This window comes from Nannobrachium achirus (assembly GCF_963921795.1).
Source record: "Nannobrachium achirus genome assembly, chromosome: 21".
Taxonomy (NCBI): Eukaryota; Metazoa; Chordata; class Actinopteri; order Myctophiformes; family Myctophidae; genus Nannobrachium; species Nannobrachium achirus.
This window is the reverse complement of record NC_137828.1, coordinates 54,286,605-54,305,818: the sequence shown is the minus strand read 5'-3', so window position 1 is coordinate 54,305,818 and position 19,214 is coordinate 54,286,605. Positions and strand designations below refer to the sequence as shown.

The following is a 19,214-nucleotide window of genomic DNA, read 5'->3' as shown; positions in this document are numbered from 1 at the left end:
CTTAGTGCATCCTTTCCCCAAATGCAGTTTTAGAGTCATGCATTATTTAAAAACAATAAAAGGGAAAAACAAATTTAAATAACAGTCAATTGCGGTTTTAAGGACAGCGATTAGCATAAATCTGTGGTTTAGAAATCCCTTTCACAGACTGGGCCAATTATATTTTAAAACATGTTACAGCACAAGCTAAACATATTTGTTTGTTTATATACTGCATATGTACATTTGAGAAACTCACCTTTGAATTGCTCTGAGACTGTGTACATAGCCTGCAGTTAATAATTTATATAGCTTGGTTATTTAGTGGATGAACACTCACCGCTATGGCTTCGACCGCCATATTCTATTTGTATTCTCCACAAAATGTAGCCGGTGACTGCAGAGGGCAATTTCTTCCTCCTTGCCAGCAAATAAGTGAATATCCCTGGCATTTAGCCATAGACTACAATGCAATGAAATGACACCGTCGCCCTGTAAAAGCCTATATTTGGATATAGTGGTGTTAATAAGAAATGGGACAGATCTGCTCTGTGGATCAAACAAGCCATAGGCTATTTATGTCCAAGCACTCGAGGACTTTTTCGCCACAGGTCACTTTCCCCGGGGCAAATTAATCCATTTGGCATAGCGTATGGCACAATAAATGATCCCCTGGCATGGTCACTCAGTGTATAAAATACTCAGAAGCTCTTGGACCACAGCACTCAACTGTACTTTAAATTGCAAGGACCCCCAGAACTGTAAGTGTACAAAGAGTACAGATGGAACCAATCTGTAAGAGCACTGGCTTTCAAGTCAAGTGCAGACATAGATATCAAAGGGTGCTTGAGCCCCTGCCCCTTTGCTTGTCCGAGAAAAAGTGCCCTTTTACTATGGTGAAGAAAAGAAACGCAAAAGCCGCCTCCAATCTCCATGCCCTACTAGAAGGCAACATGCAAGAGAATTGCCCCTTTCTTACTCTCCTGTAACGTACTGTCTGGAATGCATCATTTTATGTTGAAATAATTGCCCGCGCCCCTGCAGTGCCCCGCGCCCCTGCAGTGCCGTGCAGTGTGCGCACAGAATTATCGCCGATCTACAAGCTCACAACGCGGCACGACGCGACGACTTGTGAGCCTGTAGATCGGCTATTTTCATTGAATCCGTCTGTCTCACTTTCATGCTGGCTAGAGTAACGTTGTGGAAGGAGAGCTGTAGCTCCAAAAAACACTTACTGTTCAATTATCAGGTACACAACGAGATTGCTGGCATCTTTTCTTAATTCTCTTTACTATTTATTTATTGTGTCTTGCCACGAAAACGTGGCTGTGTTTCGACTACTGGATATTAGCCAATACAGTATATATTTTTTGATGCAGTAGCGTTGGTCTCAGAACAGTCTGCAGTCTACAGTCTACACTGCTGTCATCTATTCATTGAATTTAAATGCACCAAAAATATTCATATAGCACTGTTGCACATCAGCACTGAAACGCTTGCATTGTAGCCTTCAGGTGCTCCCCTGAGTACTAGCCCACAAAAGTTATGTGCACCCCTGGGCCTGAGTATAATCCTGTATTCCTAGTGTTATTTTAAAATGCGATATTCCTCTAAATATGGCTACCGGTATTTATGTGGCAAAGATTTTCGCCGGTGCCCGAAGGTGCCCCTCTCAGACTTGAGCCCCTGCCCCTCCAATTCTCTCTGCACGTGCCTTAAGTCAAGGAATGTACCAGCATTGATTCCGGATGGGGACCCAAATGCATTTGGGTCCTCATCCGGAATCAATGGGGGTAAATTTTCTATAATACATTTTTTGTCTTAATAATATTATTAATAATATTATTATTGGACTCAATTCTCCATGGAGTGAGTAATCAATAGAAAGAAAAGCATTTTGAGGGTGAACAACTCCTTTAAGTACTTTTTCCACCACTGGAAATGTCCTTCACATGACACTCACTCAGTCCTTTGCTTTTCATTCACTGCTTGTCATAAGGGACTGCTATAGAAAGTGTAATACAAAAAAAAAGAAAAATGCTCCAAAAAGACAGTAAGTAAACCATAATCAGAGGCTAAAGAATACTCCGCAGGCCATGAAGTGGTGAAGGTTATGGTTGATGGCTGAGACAAAGACTGTAAGCTATAGGACACAGACATTTTCAACCCCAGTGCCCCCCCCCCCCCCCCCCCCCCCCCCCCACCCACCCACCCAGGGTGGTGTAAAGAGACAGTGGCGACAACAGAAGTCCAAAAATACTTCACGTCACTCATGCAGACAGTTCCCGGAGGTGCTCTGGTGGAATTTGAATGCACTATACAGAGAGACAGAACTGTGACTTTTGGTCTTAGTAGTCAATAAATACACTGATTTACAATATGTAGCCTGGCTATTAAATAATGTTCATGTTAAAAAAAAAAATATATATATATATATATATATATATATATATATATATAAAGCTAACAGCTACTGTTTCATGCCTTGTTGACATAATTCTAAGCCAGTGTTACCTCGTTGACTTGGATAATGAGAATATCGCTGTTGTCTAAGCTTTTAAAAAAGTACACCATGCACAAACTGTCTGTTCTGCTAAAACTCTACTGCTGTTTACCACTAATTTCCGGGAACTGAACCAAAGCTCCGTGATCCGGAAAAGTCTGTGAGAAAGAATAAATAAAATACAAAAACGGTCCACTGGTTGTGAACGGTGTTGTCGCCACTCCGGGGGAAAATGAATTACAGTCGCGCTCTTCGACGACTCCTGCTGGGAGGTCCTGACGACAGCACTTAACCCCTAACTGCTCTCTATAAGAGCCCGGGAATGGCCGCCAGTAGAACGCTGTGGTTGTACTGGTCGGCTCCCAGGTGTGAAGGAACGGCTGTGAAGCGGGACAGTGACTGAAACACCAGTGTGTGCTCAGCAAAAGCTACGGCTAAAAATGGTTTCATAAGAGTTTGCAGTCTTTTACCAGCAGCGGTTCTCTGTTTTGACTTCTGGGGCCAACGGCTGCCTGCTGCTGATTTTCTAAACTGCAAAGCAGCTAATTATTGCATCCACCAGGTGTTCTCAGGTTAGGATTAGATGGTTGGGTGAGCTCATTCGCCCTGGGTTCTATACTGTCCTGCGGTCCATTAGAGATCTATAATACATCTAATCTTTTTACCCTTTGTAGATCAGCTGTTTTCCCCTTTTTTAATGTCGCCTATAATGACATGGCCAAAATAGGGAGGGATGCCAGGTTGAAAGTTGTTAAGTCTGTGTCTGTCTGTGAGTTTTTATGAATGTTTAACAAAGGAAAATATTAATATATAATATAATAATAACTACATTCCTGTTGGACATTCCACTATTAGTGCATTCACTATTCGGTGAACCCAAATTGAGCCTAGATTTGCACAGATCTACAAGCTCACAGTCGCAATGTGTTTCGATGCTACGCGTTGTGAGCTTGTAGATTGGAGATCTACAAGCTCGTTTGTGATCAAGTGTCTGTGTGGGTTTTATGAATTTGAACCATTGAAAAGCATTAACAAGAGCTTGAGACAAAAATAATAACTATATTGGATCCATTGGAACACTTTTTTTTTCTGAATAGTTGTGGACATAAAAGGTAAAGGTAAAAACAGCCACGAGGAGTAACTGACAGTAACAGGATAACAACAGGGGCTCCGGTTCCTACCTTTTTCAGAAGGATGATCCCCTCTTGGTTGTGTTCGTTGGTGGTAATGTCAAACATGACGCCTCCGTCACCGGGCACGATGCTGTACTCCACCTCCGCATTCCTCCCAATGTCCAAGTCATGGGCTTTAATTCTGCCCACGGCGGACCCCACCGTCGAAGACTCCGGAACTCGTAGGTGAAAGAAACCTGCAACACAAGCAGAGAGGAGATTGGACTCATTTGTTATATTTGTCTTGTTGTTGTGTCTGTTGTGTTATTCCCCAAAAGGAAAAGAGTGTTCATTCTCCTGACAGTTTAACGTATTGAGATAGATTGTAACATGGCCAATAGGGAGGGAGTAAAGGGGCAGCCAGACACACACAGGCAGGTACAGAAAGAACTCGACAGTCAGGGGAAAATGCTCATTGAAAAAGGGTGTACATAATTTATTGAATAAATAATGAATAAACAAAAAGACGGATGTACGGACGGACGGACGGACGGATGGACTGACGCAAGAACGAACAAAGGAACGAACGGACGGACGGACGGACGGACGGACGGACGGACGGACAGACACACAAAAGAACAAACACACAAACAAACGAATAAATAAAATCTACATTTCAACACTGCAGTTAACGCTTCCAGTGCCAGCCCCTAGAGGGCACCAAAGAATGCCAGGGTTTGTCCCATAGGCGAGCGCATTAGCATCCGGGGACTCACGTTGCAGTGACGCGCGTGCTCACGTTCGTGCACGTCATGGAAAGGTCCCGGATGAAAATGGCTACAGAATAGCTATTAGCATTTTGTCATTTAAAAGATCATTTTTAGGCGATTTCGCCGTAAATAAACCTCGCGCCACATCCCTAAAAACACAATCCAGAGATATGGGCCTCCAAAGATGTGGTTTTTCATTGGATTCGGCGGCGATTCGCGGCGCCGTTTGCGGCTAACGGCCGGCATGGCGGCCCCCGGATTTGGAACACTGGATTTTAAATTTAGGCTCAGGCTTCAGAAGGCCTCGGATCATTTTATTCATTTCATTAAAAAAGCCGAACATGTTCGGGATAGGCACACTGGACGTCGTTCCGGAAGCGGCGCTGAACATTTGGTGAACATTGGGGGGCTCAAAAATGTATTTTAAACCATTTTTAATGGAATATATCGTCGGACCATGTAAAATGGCTAGCTGGCTAGCGTAGGACGAGCCAGGACCACCCACGACTCTACAAGCAGCTCAGGGTAAGTAAATTAATAAAAAAAAAATTGTATTGGATTGAAATAAAGCCGAACATGTTCGGGATAGGCACAGAATGAGTTAAATACCCATAAAGGCATAGTATGGGCGTACACAATTACTTGAATGAATTAAGAAAAACAAAATAAAATGTAAAAACATCTACAACACTGAATACACAAGAAGATTGTGCAAGCCAAGAGTGCACATTGCACCTCTCCGAATGGAAAGCTAGACTGCACAGAGACTTCTAGCCGGAGGTACGGAAGCAGGAGATTGAGTTTAAATGGGAGGGAGACTTGTATGCCAGTGGCGGCTTCTGCACATGGCTTCCTCTTGCTGTGGTAGCTACTTTCTGTGAGTCTGAAGCAGAATCCTATTTTAAGATATTTTTGGGGGGCTTTTATGCCTTTATTGATAGGACAGTAGACTGACAGGAAATAAGGGGAGAGATGGGGAGTGACACGCGACAAAGGTCGTCCGGATCGGGAATCGAACCGGCGACGCCGCCAGGCATCCATGCCTATGTGGCAATGCCTAAGTGGTATGCGCCTGGACCAGTAGGCCAGTGGGCACCCCCAGCAGAATCCTATTTTAGTGCATTTGAGCATGTTGCCTCTGCACTTCGGTGCCCATAATGTATCGTCGATTCCGTTCAAAATGTAAAAGGGTTTAAAGTCAGCCCTCCCTCTGTCGGACAGTTTTAAATAATGATCAAATTAACTGCAATTTTCCATGCATTGATTTAGTGCCCTCAACGGATAGTCTAGCTAGCTACCAGTGATGCGTGGGCTGACGGGTGGGCCGTCGGTCAAGATTTCAGAATCAATTGGCAGGTGGCGGGGAAGGCGGGTTATCACCACTCTCATGTGCAGAAAATAAATACAAATAATGCTGCTCTTATTTGCCTTTTATTCTTAACAAGAGTAATAATAAGAATAAGAAAGAATACAACGGTTTGAATACACTTGAATTGAGTGTGAGCGAGCAAGTTTTAACTAATTTCTAGCCGATCCCGAGTATACTCGTGAAAAATACTCAAGTATTTAGAGTGCCGATCCCAAGTATACTCGCGAAACATACTGTATATAGAGTAACGCTGGCGGAAGGTCTGGGCACGATCGGCCTCGCTGATTCATCATCATCACGGATCCACGTGCACAAAATAGTATTCCCATAACATGGAGGCCGACCGCCGATCTCATCTTTAATGTCCATTATCTCCAAACAACACTTTTAAAGCCAAGGATGGCATTAGATTCTCGCTACAAAAACATAATAACAAAGGCATCGATCGGCCATTTTAGGATCGGCATGGGATGACGACTGCTCCCGTTGAATGACGTCATGACGTCAACCCGGAAGTGTTTACGCAATGGACTTCTGGCCTTCAAAATAAGACAATGGATGCGTATAGGAGCCTGTGAGCGGCACGCTAGACATTTAACCCGTTCATGTCTGGAGCACTAAATGGGTTAAAATGTGCCATAGAGGCTTGGAGCAAGGTTTCTCCTCCGCTCCTTGGAGCGAGGACCATCCGCCGCTCCAATTCCGCTCCTGTTGGGGCCACGAACCACATGTCTGTACATGCCCCTTGCAGACATGATCGCTGACACAGACACACACGCTGAGCGGAGCAGAATGCACAAACAATTCACAGTGCGTGTCCCTGATCAGGATTTCACTTAAACCTCTCTGTCATCAACACAAGTCTGTTTATAAATAAGTTAAGTTATATCGCCAGCCAGTCAAAGGATACGCTCACAATGAGTCGCCACCATCTCTCGAATCTGGTGATTAATCAATAACCAACAGGATTTAATATTGTCCGTCCTTTGATGTCTGTTTGAAGTGCGAGGCGGAGGCGCTGTATAAATATGATTGTCATAACACTTGAAACGCCATTCATGCCCCAACGATGCCCCAAACATGTCTTTTTCCTGTCAAATAATAGTAAAGAACGCCATATTGAACAACACGTTTGTTTATTTAGCCTATATGACAATATTGTGCTACTGTAGACCTTTCTGTAAAGCGACTTTGGGTACTTAGAAGAGCGGTATAAAAAGATGAGCTATTGTGGTGATGATTAGCATCTTTTTTAATGCGGGTCACGGGCGGGAGGATTCGTTGCAGATCGGTGCGGGCGGGCTGCAGGGCGGGCGGGTTATGAAAATAATCTGACCTGCGCATCTAGTGATGCGTGGGTCAGGCTACGCAAGGCTAGAAGTTTACCAATCAGAAAAAAATAATATTAATAATAAATGAATGTGTTGGTAGTGCAGTGGTCTTCAACCTTTTCTGGATCAGGGCCCCCTTGAAAATCTCCAAAGCCTTCTCGGCCCAGCCATCTGAATTGTTTCTTTTTATCTTAGAGTTTTGCAAATTAAGTAGGGATCCACTTGGAAAATCCTCACGGCTCATTGATGGGTCCCTGGCCGCATGTTGAGAACCAGTGGTGCGGTGCAACCTAAATGAACAGAAGGTAACTTCATCGTCTCAGGCATTGATCCTCGTTGATGAGTGTGTTCTCATACACTGGTCTGTATTCACTGCACCACTCAGTGAAAAATCTATTCTCCCACACTTTCTTCCTGCAGTTCATAATAATAATAACAAGTCCCCACCTCCACAAAGAGAGGACCAGGAATGTTTTTATTGTCGCACACCGCAGGGCATGTTATTGAAAATTATGTGCACCAGCGGCATCCGTCTCAGACGGCAGGTCAGCCGCAGGGAATTGGGCTAATTACTGGAAACAGATCCTTGTGAAGTCTTTGATGTCAGTTCCTTCTGATTCTTCTTTTAACCACTTACGCCAGATACACTTTGGTGTACGATAAATAGCAAATTTAGTCGATCTACAATGCTCACAATGCACATCGTTATCGTCAATCCGGCCCATTACAAACCCGATAAAGAAATGATTGAGACCCGGTATCAATAAGCGTTGGGCTTGTGGAGCCTGTTATCGAGCATAGCGACCCATGACTTCACAATCAAGACAAGAGCAGATCAAGAAATTAATCTAATCACCCACGCTGGCACAAATAAGTGTATTGATACCTGCCAACAAGTTCTACCCTGGGAAACAAAATGTTACCACGTTTAAAGTGGCGGTACACTGTACTCTGTGTACACACATTAACCCAGTTTACAGATTCTATTCTATTATTATTATTATTATTTTCCAAAAGTAAAAAGGTTGCTTGCCTTCTGTTTGTTACAAAAGTACTGCATTTGAAGTGATATTTTGGGGTTAAATAAATGTACATTTTCTGTTTATAAAGAGCTGAAGAGGCAAGGGGATTTTATAGTCATTACAGTACTATTCATAATATAAAGCCGCCTCGCGTCTTTCCATAAAATATTAGAAAACGCTCAATAGTGGGCTCCATAAAAGCCAGGATCAACAAGCAGGACCGCTCATTATCAATACAAATGAACAAGCTCCATCCCTAGTTGGGATCCTTTAGGAGTTTAACGATTCCCTCTTAACGGTCCGAATCCTTAACGATCCCCTTTAACGATTCCTATGTTTTCCTAGACATACCTCACTGGTTCTTAAAGTGGGGTTCAGGGACCCTCTGTGTTACTTGAGGGGGTTCCAAATAGGCCCTTAAAAGGTCTGTATCTGAGAGGGTACAGATGGAACCAAAAGGACCCTCTCAGGTCCATTTGGTTCCATTTGTACACTCTCAGATATATGGTGGTCCTATACCCATTTAGAACGGGTACACATTATTGTGTATCATTATTTTATGCTTTAACTGTTGTAAAATAGCAGATATACAAGCTCACAGCGCGGCACCGAGTGCCGCGCTGCGAGCTTGTAAATCTGCTATTTTTGAAAAATCGTGAACATTTTAATTTTGACCCGATTCTATAAGTGTCTTTTGAATCCTTCTAAGGTTTTTTGAGTCAGCAATCTGGCCAGCCATCGTCAAAGAAAAGGTACTTTTCACCTAACTGGAGCTCAGTTAGTTTGTTCTCGAGAGACTAATAAGTCAGTGGTGCTCAAACCTTTTCATGTGAAGGACCCCCAAACAGATATTTATTTGGCCACGGACGGCCATCTCAAAATATTTAGTTCCAGGGACCACCCAGAAGCAAAATTTGAGTTTTTTTTTAAACGTTCACTTTAAAAATACATATATTCAAAGATGTGCACACATTTTCATGACTTTAAAAAAAATAGCAGATCTACAAGCTTGCAGCGCGGCACTCGGTGCCGCGCTGTGAGCTTGTACATCTGCTATGTTTCAATAGTTAAAGCATTCAATAATTCTAGGCCTGAATGGGTTAAAAAGTGTGAGAACGTGAAGTCCACATATAAGCTCAGACAGTGCAATAAAACCGGTTTAGGAAAGATTCCTGGTTCCTCAATGTTGGATTTGGTTCCTCCGATTCCTCCGGTTCCGTATCCCAACCCTAGTCGTATGTGTGTACAGGGAGTACAGGAGAGGGCACAGCATGCAACCCTGTGGGACGCCTGTATTAAGTGGGTCTGATGTGATGTTTCCCACTCTCACCTCTTGGTAGCAGCTTGTCAGTGAAGTCCAGCATCCAGCTGCACATGGCTGATTGCAGGCCTAGGTCTCCGAGCTTTGTGTGGAATCTGGCAGGAACTATAGTGTTGAATGCTGAGCTGTAGTCCACAACGGTGCCATGAGGAGCCATTGCAATTACATGGTGGATCTGTTTTGACAGTATGCAAATGACCATGGGTCCAGCAAGGCAGGTAGCAAGGAACAGATGTAGTCTCACCAACCACTCAAAGCATTCGCTGACAATAGAGGTGAGGGCGATAGGAGTCCAGTGGTGCAGACATGATACCTCAGAGCCGGCACAATGGTGGACATCTAGACAGTTTTTGGCGTGCGCGGGCATCGAGGCTGTGCCAGCCCTTTGGATCAAAATTGAGACCAGCTGGACAGCCGACGGGATTTAATCCTCCCTCTGCAGAGAGCCCCGGAACAGTGTGGCACAAGAGCCGTTTGAAAGCATCCAAACAGCCGATTAGATTCATTCATTACCAGCAACCTGACACAAGATGGAAATTCTCTGCGTCTCTCGTGTCAACCCCCCGAAGATGGCAGGTTGTTAGAGTTGAGGCATCTGCTCATTGAGGAGTCATTATTTCTGTGCTGCGCAGATGGAGCAGGATCACTTCGTTGTTCCGCGGCGGAAAACCTAGCTTGTATCTCCAACTTTTTAAGATTCTCGTAAATGACTGCCTTACTTTGACGTACCACTGTCACACAAAATTAGCGGAAATAGCCAATCTACAAGCTCACAACACAAGCTTGTAGATCTGCGTTTGTCTGTGGATTTTATAAATGAACAATGAAAAAAGTATTAACAAGCACTTGTGACTAAATAATAACTACATTGGATGCATTGGAACAGTGGGTTTCTTTTCTTCTTGTTTTATTTATTTTTAATAAATGTTTTCATAGTTTTCTGAAAAGTAACAGTTTTGGATATGGTTTCCACCTGACAGTGATGATGCGTGGTGTCTGCAGGTGTGCGTGTACATTCTACGTGCCAAGACCAAGAAAGCCAAAGCCAAAGATAGGGAGAGAGGAGGGTGAGAAGCAGGGGCGTCACGAGGGGGGGGGCGGGGGGGACTGAGTGGGACTGAGTTACTAGGGCCCAAGGTGGAGGGGATTTAATTATTTTATACTTTAGCTATTGAAAAATAGCAGATATACAAGCTCACATGCTCGTAGATCTACTATTTTGAAAAGTCGTGAAAATTTGTGCAAATATTTTAATATACAGTATGTATTTTTTAAGCAAACATTTGTATCTCAAATGTTGCTTCTGGAGGGTCCCTGGAACTAAATATTTTGAGATGGGGGTCCGTGGCCAAATACATATCATTTTGCGGTCCCTTCACATGAAAAGGTTTGAGCACCACTGACATAGAAACATAGGATTCAAAGACTTGCACAAATGTTCACGATTTTTCAAAAACAGCAAATAGATACTTAATGCCTTCCTCAATGTTGTGGTTTGGTGGCTGAGTGGTTAAGGCATTCTGTTTTCGGTCCATGGGCCCCGGGTTCGTGTCCCCGCTTGACCACTTCTTTCTGCCACCGCAGACAGCTTTTTTTTTTTTTTTTTTGGGGCGATAAAGTTATTAGGGCCCGAGCACACACAGTGTGAGAGGACCCTATTGTATTTGCAAAGATTATTATTATTATTATTTTCCCGAAAGTAAATCGCGTTTTTGAGGCGCAAAACGTACTCAAAAAGTTGCGCAACTTTGCACACACATCACAAGTGGCGAAAATTTACGTATTTAAAAAAAAATAAAAGGGGGCGTGGCCTAATGGCGCAACAGCGCCCCCTACAAAACTTCGTGCCTCAAGCCCCACCACACGGTTTCACCTACACGTACGAAAATCGGTACACATCTCTATCGTGTCCGGACTCACAACAAAGTCTCTCGGCGCCACGTCCGAAACCAAACAGGAAGTCAGCCATTTTGACTAATTAGTGGCGTTTTGGTGTATTTTTGGCCGTTTTCACGTGTCGCACTTTAACGAACTCCTCCTAGGGGGTTAATCGGATCAACTTCAAGTTCGCTCGGCATACTCAAGACACCTTAACGATGAAAAGTTGTGCGAATCGTGAGTTTTCGTAAAACGGCGTGCCCGTGGCGTAGCGTCAAACTTCCTTCACCAAACAGGAAGTGCCCCCTCTTCTGATTGGTCCATACTTCATTGTTCCTTTTTTTGGCTGTTACTCATCAACCGTTTATCGTACAGAGTTGTGGCTGGTATCATATGACTTGATTAAGAGTCCTTAACCTTAATTGACGCTTCCTCCGCCAAACAGGAAGTGCCCTTCACCAAACAGGAAGTGCCTCTATAACTCATGAACCGTTTGTCGTACAGACTCGCGGCTGGTGTCATAACATTTTTTTTTTCTCAACATTTTTTTTCTCAATTTTTTTTCTCAAAATTTTTTTTTTCTCAAATTTTTTTTTCTCAAATTTTTTTTTCTCAAATTTTTTTTTCTCAAATTTTTTTTTTCTCAATTTTCTTTTTCTTAATTTTTTTTTTCCTCAAAATTTTTTTTTCTCAAATTTTTTTTTTTCTCAAATTTTTTTTCTCAAATTTTTTTTTCTCAAATTTTTTTTTCTCAATTTTTTTTTCTCAAAACATTTTTTTCTCAACATTTTTTTTTCTCAAATTTTTTTTTTCTCAAATTTTTTTTTCTCAAATTTTTTTTCTCAAATTTTTTTTTGAGAAAAACGTTAAACTATCGTTAAAGTGCGACCCGTGATAGCGGCCAAAAATGCGCCAAAACGCCACTAATTAGTCGAAATGGCTGACTTCCTGTTTGGTTTCTGATTGGCTGCTGGCCTTGTGACGTGGGAAGAGCTCCGAGGGCCCGTCCATTGCTGCTTGCAGCTTTAATTAGGGCCCGAGCACACACAGTGTGAGAGGACCCTATTGTATTTGCAAAGATTATTATTATTCTTATTCTTATTATTATTTTCCCGAAAGTAAATCGCGTTTTTGAGGCGCAAAACGTACTCAAAAAGTTGCGCAACTTTGCACACACATCACAAGTGGCGAAAATGTACGTATAAAAAAAAAAAAAAAAGGGGGCGTGGCCTAATGGCGCAACAGCGCCCCCTACAAAACTTCGTGCCTCAAGCCCCACCATACGGTTTCACCCACAAGTACGAAAATCGGTACACATCTGTATCGTGTCCGGACTCACAAAAAAGTCTCTCTGCGCAACGTCCGAAACCAAACAGGAAGTCAGCCATTTTGACTAATTAGTGGCGTTTTGGTGTATTTTTTGCCGTTTTCACGTGTCGCACTTTAACGAACTCCTCCTAGGGGGTTAATCGGATCAACTTCAAGTTCGCTCGGCATACTCAAGACACCTTAACGATGAAAAGTTGTGCGAATCGTGAGTTTTCGTAAAACGGCGTGCCCGTGGCGAAGCGTCAAACTTCCTTCGCCAAACAGGAAGTGCCCCCTCTTCTGATTGGTCCATACTTAATTGTTCCTTTTTTTGGCTGTTACTCATCAACCGTTTATCGTACAGAGTTGTGGCTGGTATCATATGACTTGATTAAGAGTCCTTAACCTTAATTGACGCTTCCTTCGCCAAACAGGAAGTGCCCTTCACCAAACAGGAAGTGCCTCTATAACTCATGAACCGTTTGTCGTACAGACTCGCGGCTGGTGTCATACATTTTTATTTTTCTCAAAAAAAAAATTTTTCTCAAAAAATTTTTTTTTCTCAAATTTTTTTTTTCTTAATTTTTTTTTCTCAAATTTTTTTTTTCTCAAATCTTTTTTTTCTCAATTTTTTTTTCTCAACTTTTTTTTTCTCAAAAATTTTTTTTTTCTCAAAAATTTTGCTAATGCTAATGCTAACATGCTAATGCTAACATGCTAATGCTAATGCTAACAAATGCTAATGCTAACATGCTAATGCTAACAAATGCTAATGCTAACATGCTAATGCTAACATGCTAATGCTAACAAATGCTAATGCTAACATGCTAATGCTAACAAATGCTAATGCTAACATGCTAATGCCAATGCTAACAAATGCTAATGCTAACATGCTAATGCTAATGCTAACAAATGCTAATGCTAACACATGCTAATGCTAAAAATGCTAATGCTAAAAATGCTAATGCTAATGCTAAAAATGCTAATGCTAACACATGCTAATGCTAATGCTAACACATGCTAATGCTAAAAATGCTAATGCTAAAATGCTAATGCTAACAAATGCTAATGCTAACACATGCTAATGCTTACACATGCTAATGCTAACAAATGTTAATGCTAATGCTAACAAATGCTAATGCTAACTAATGCTAATGCTTACACATGCTAATGCTAACATATGCTAATGCTAACAAATGCTAATGCTGATTCAAAAATTCTAATGCTAATTGGCTGCTACCTCTTGTGACGTGGGTAGAGCTTCGAGGGCCCGGTCATTGCTGCTTGCAGCTTTAATTATTATTATTATTATTACGTTATATTTTCCACCCTACTCTGCATTTCTAGATCGTCCGTTTTTAAACCCCGAAAATGCTGTTGTCGTCTGAAAGGAAGGCCTATTTGACTTTTCCTTTTGCGTTATTCTCGTTGCCAAAACGCAGTGTGAACGGCGCCTAAATTGTGCGGGAGCCCGCAGTGAATCTTTGTACCCAGGGCCCAGAATTTGGTGCGACACCCCTGGTGAGAAGTATTATTTACTGAGGTTACAAGTCCCGGTTTTAAACGTATTGGCATCAAAATCTATAAAGTAACTTAGTTGTAACTATAATTTTCAAGTAATTGTAGAAGAGTAACAAAGCACTGGAGAAGTATAAAGTACTGAAAAATTCTCAAGTACAGTAAAAGTGCCTTAGGCTTTAGGGAACGTTCATACCGAACCTTAATTCTACCAATGCAGGCGGATTCTGCCGATGCTTTTCAATGGGAGCGTTTGCCGTTCCCTTCCCATTGCAGTTGGCAACAAACCACTCTGGCATTGGCAGAATGCATACAACGCTGAAGAAGGCTATACGCCGAAACGCGTACGTTGTTTACTCTGCGGCGTGCCACGCCAACATAATTATAATAAAAGTGCCTTAAATGACTGCTCCGTGAGTGCTGGTATTTTCTTGTCTAAAGTTACGTTCCTGACCGTGCACCCGGTAAAATTGCCCAGAGAAGAGAAGAGAAATGGAGTCGTGCTTGCTTCCTCTATGTAAAGATTGGCAGAATGCACCCAGCAGTGGTAGAATTAAAGTTCGGTGTGACCGTACACTTTAACAGTTATACTGCCAGATTTATTATTTATTTATTGGGGCCTGTGCCAGCAAAAAGCAGCTTACCTTTGCAATTTTATAGAAAAAGATCTATTCATTATTTCCAAACAATTTTTTTTTTTTTATTGTATGTGTACTTTAGCCAAGCTGGCGGCAGAGGGCAGCCTTATGCAAAGAATAGGTGTGGGCCGCTCCGCTTGCCGTCATTCAGAGCATAGAAATGCATAATCTAGATCAGGTCCACACTGACCACAGAGAACAGCCAGGAAGTGAATTGGACATCATTGATGTTTACGTGTGGTGGAGATTTGAAAGCAGCATTACGGGAGATGTTTTTACTGTACACACCCGCGCGACCCCTCATCAGCTTACAGTCATCAGACAAGGTAAAAGAACGAGCGTTCGTATTGGCAACGAGCTGGGTTCAAAATTGGGGCGAACGTCCGAAAAAGAGATAAGGAAAGTACAGTACTGGAATGCACTTAGTATATTGTACTTTTCCACCACTGCAGAATGATAGATGATGAGGTAGAGGGGATGAGGGACAGAGAGAGAGAGAGAGGGAGAAGCAGAGAAGAGGAGGTAAAACACTGACAATTGTCCGATTACATTCACAGATGGTCTCCCGGTAGCGCCTAAAATCACCCCAAGGAAGAGAGGAACAGAGGGAAACTGTGTCGACGTTGCTTCAGCCTCGTACACATTTGGAAACCCGGATAAAACCCTGCACAGACTAATTTTTTGTGCTGAGTGCAATATAATGTGCTTTCACAGATGAACGAGTACACCGAAGAGGCGCTGGAAAAGTTTCGGGGTGGGGGTACCTTGCTACGTGACCGTATAGGATCCAGACAACACGATTAATCTTGTTTAGTGGTTTAGATGAAAATAAAACAGATGAGATACAGAGTTTTTAGTGCACAGACTCGAATCTTGTCTGCCGTACTGCTAGTGCTGCCCACTGCCGCTGCCTGATAATATGTTCAATGTTGCCACTTCGGGAAACCGTCTAAAACCATTACTTTTCACGATCCAATGTAAAAACCAGATTGTAGATGTACAAGCTCACAATGCATGACACTATGACACGTTGTGAGCTTGTGGATCGGCAACCTTTTCTATAGTTTTGCACAACGCTGTCATAATAATGTCAAATTACAATTTTTCTGTGAGTATTCAATATTTTCACTGAAGGTTTGTCAGTCCCAGATTAGGGACACTAGGGTTTATGAGGTTAATTGAAAAACATAATAACAAAACATGGAGATGCAAGGTTTCTGCTTGAATACAAAAAGTGAGCCAATGAGCAAAATGACAAAACCCTCTGTGTATTTACCCAGATAGTGAGAGATGCATAAGACGTGAATAAATAGGTCCCTCTGCTGATAATAATACATGATGACAAAGAATGAAAAGCAATTACAAACGTACTGATGGATTCCTTTGTAATTAATTGGATGGTGTTTGCTGTCTAATATGTGATGTACCAACCAGTACCCGGCAATGTTATTATGGGAAAACTATATATTGAGTGAACACAATATCATTAAGATTTAAATGAGCACCTTCTAAATGATAATTAGATTTCATTATCGTTTATGACAGCATTTCAACCTGCTGAGTACAGTGGTATGCACTGTAGCCAGAATGCAACATGTTAGCTTTCTTGAAAGCTATAGAATCTTCTTTTTAATACATTTAGATGTATTAGCCAATTTCTACCCCTATTTTACCCTATTATTCCTCAGATTTTTATCATTACGCCAACCAGCCCTTAATTCCCACATTTTTCTGTTGTTTTTCCACTGCTGTTTTACCCTGACTTGCCAATGAGGAGCCCCCATCTCCCCTCTCCCCCCTTTCCTCAAAAAAAGCAATTAGCTGGCTTCATTCAAAACTAGGGATGGGTATCGAGAACCGGTGGAATCGTTAGCCAAAGTCCTTAACGATTCCGCTATCGATGCCTGCATATGCGCGATGACATCACACACGCGACGCACTGCCTTGTTTTGTTAGACTGCAGCCCACATGTTGTCTAAGCAGAGGCGTTCTAAAGTCTGGCTGTATGTTTCACGAGATTGTGCATGTTAATGTCACAGTCATTGCCTGTGTGCTGTGCTAGTTTTAATAATGAGGCGTCAGCTTTCCTAGTTCAGTTGTTACTCAAGCTCACTGCATGAACGGACAAGTCTCCCCGTTAGGTGCCCTAAAAAGTTTGTTTTGCCCGCCTCCCACGTTCTTATTACAATAAAACGGGCTGCATGTCCAAAGTGCTCTGTGTTGCTAAATGCTCCCCTATAAATCACATGTGCAAGAAAGAAAAGCGTGTAAATCCGTTGATCCAAACTGTGGAAGACAGTGCTTCTGCTTTAGCTGTGTGCTGCAGAAGCTCTGTGATGTGTCGTTCATGAGTGATTCGTTCATAATAATCGAATCATTAGCATGACTCGTGAACGATTCGTTGAAATCACACTTTCGTTCACACCCCCGCCCCTCCCCCTAATAGCCCGGGCCGGGCAGAAAGGACGCGACGGCGGGCTGTACTCGCAACGTAATGAAAACGCTCCCGCGATTGTGTTTTTCACGGGACGATCGCGCTATGAACAAATCATTTGAACGAATCTTTTAAACGGATCATTACCGTGAACGTGAACGAAATGATCCGTTCACTGAAATTAACGGGATTGCCCATCACTTTGCAGCCGAGTGAGCCAGCGTTGTAGAGTAGGCTGTTACACTATAAAAAATTACGTTGTGCCTTGCACTGCAAAAACGGGACATTGGATTGAGCACACTGTATAAAATAAACCTTGTTTTGTGAAAAATAAGAATAAAAACTACAAAAAGAAGAAAATGACAGGAGAAGCATAAGGAGGGGAGGAGGTAGAAAAGACCACTATTTCTGACCAGCCCCCAGCATGCCTGCAAGCACTAATTGCGACCGAAGGTCGCATTTACCCTGAAAAGCCTTGTCGCTTGAGTGACCTTCCTTCCTTCCTTCCTTCCTTCCTTCCTTCCTTCCTTCCTTCCTTCCTTCCTTCCTTCCTTCCTTCCTTCCTTCCTTCCTTCCTTCCTTCTGTAACCTTCCTTCTGTAACCTTCCATCTGTACAGGGAGTGATGTCAGTGTGATGTCAGCGAGTTGTGACATCACTTCCTGTACGGGGCGGCTACACGAAAGACTAAAAAAAGAGAAGGATACACAAGACTAAGAAAGACAAAAAAAGAGATTAAGAATAAAAAAGAAAAAAAGGAGGAAGAGGATAAAGATACCAAAAGGAGAGAGAAGAAAGGGTGGATGAGGTACAATGTGTCTCAGAAAAGAAAATGTGACAAGGAGGTGGCAACGGGGCGGCTAGATAAAGTTATTAGGCCTGGATCCGACTTTAAGTCGACGCACAGGATTCCAGAAGTGTAGCGATTATTCGCTCTTGTATCAAACTGGTACTCGAAACGTTCTTAGAATTTAACATATTTTCTAAAGTAAATATGGGGGCGGCTGTGAAAAAAAGAGAAGAATAAAAAATAAAAAAAGGAGGAGGAGGATAAAGATACCAAAAGGAGAGAGAAGAAAGGGTGGATGAGGTACAATGTGCGGTATCCTCCTTGTCAAGCTCGACGTTGGGCATTTGGACCTATACATGGAGAAATGGAGCGAACCTGTTTGGCCTAAACATGGAGATGTGGTACAGAATGACTCATATATGGGCATAAAAAGTATGTCATGTGACATCACTTCCTGTACAGACAGTCAGACAGACAGCCATTGACTCCGGCCTAACAATGGCTACTGTCTATGACGGTAGTCCCATATGACATGATGGACTGGACTATCTCCATATATAGGTGGGGTTGGCGATAGGGCCTTTCTGTGTGGAGTTTGCATGTTCTCCCGGTGTCTCCTAGGGTTGATACCCTCACAAAAACATGAACAAACTCCCCCCAGAATGACAACAACTAGAATCGTCAGAGAAACGCTGTGGTTGGCCAGATAGTCAAGAATTGTCGCGACCTCGCCCTTAAGGGCAATAGATGACCACAATAGATGACCACAGGGGCTGTGTATGCTGTGCATCGTCTATTCAGAGAATTTCATATAAAAGAGAATGTATGTTAAATTAACCCATTAGTACTCTTTCTCTCCCCCCCTGCCCATTATGAGAATAAATAAGAGAATCGATAAGGAATCGGATCGATAAGCAGAACCGTAATCGGAATCGGAATCGCTAAATTCTTAACGATACCCATCCCTATTCAAAACTGGCTTAAAAATTCATCTGTTAGCAAGTCATATGGAGAAGTAAGAGATTATTCAGTACCACCTACGATAGTACTTCCATCCCAACCCAAACTTGTTCATAGACCTCATGGTTAGAAATGTTTTATGTTGTTGTTTCTTTGGTATATGAATGTATCTTGTCCTTCTAGTGAATGAATGCATGGGACCTGAATGGAAATAAGACCACATGGTCTTTCTTCAGTGTTATCCTTTTGGACCAAAGTGCTTTGGCTGTACCCTTGTACTGT

The 19,214-nt window shown here is 42.5% G+C and overlaps 1 protein-coding gene across 1 annotated transcript in view; it reads right to left on the bottom strand.

Moving 5' to 3' along the window:
- LOC308306797 (cadherin-12-like) overlaps positions 1-19,214 on the bottom strand; it is a gene marked incomplete at both ends in the record, with an annotated part of 155,622 nt that overhangs the window by 84,977 nt on the left and 51,431 nt on the right. Inside the window, one exon of the mRNA XM_080751839.1 lies at positions 3,664-3,851. Coding sequence (XP_080607965.1) covers positions 3,664-3,851 — 188 coding nt within the window. The remainder of the gene's footprint in view (positions 1-3,663; positions 3,852-19,214) is intronic.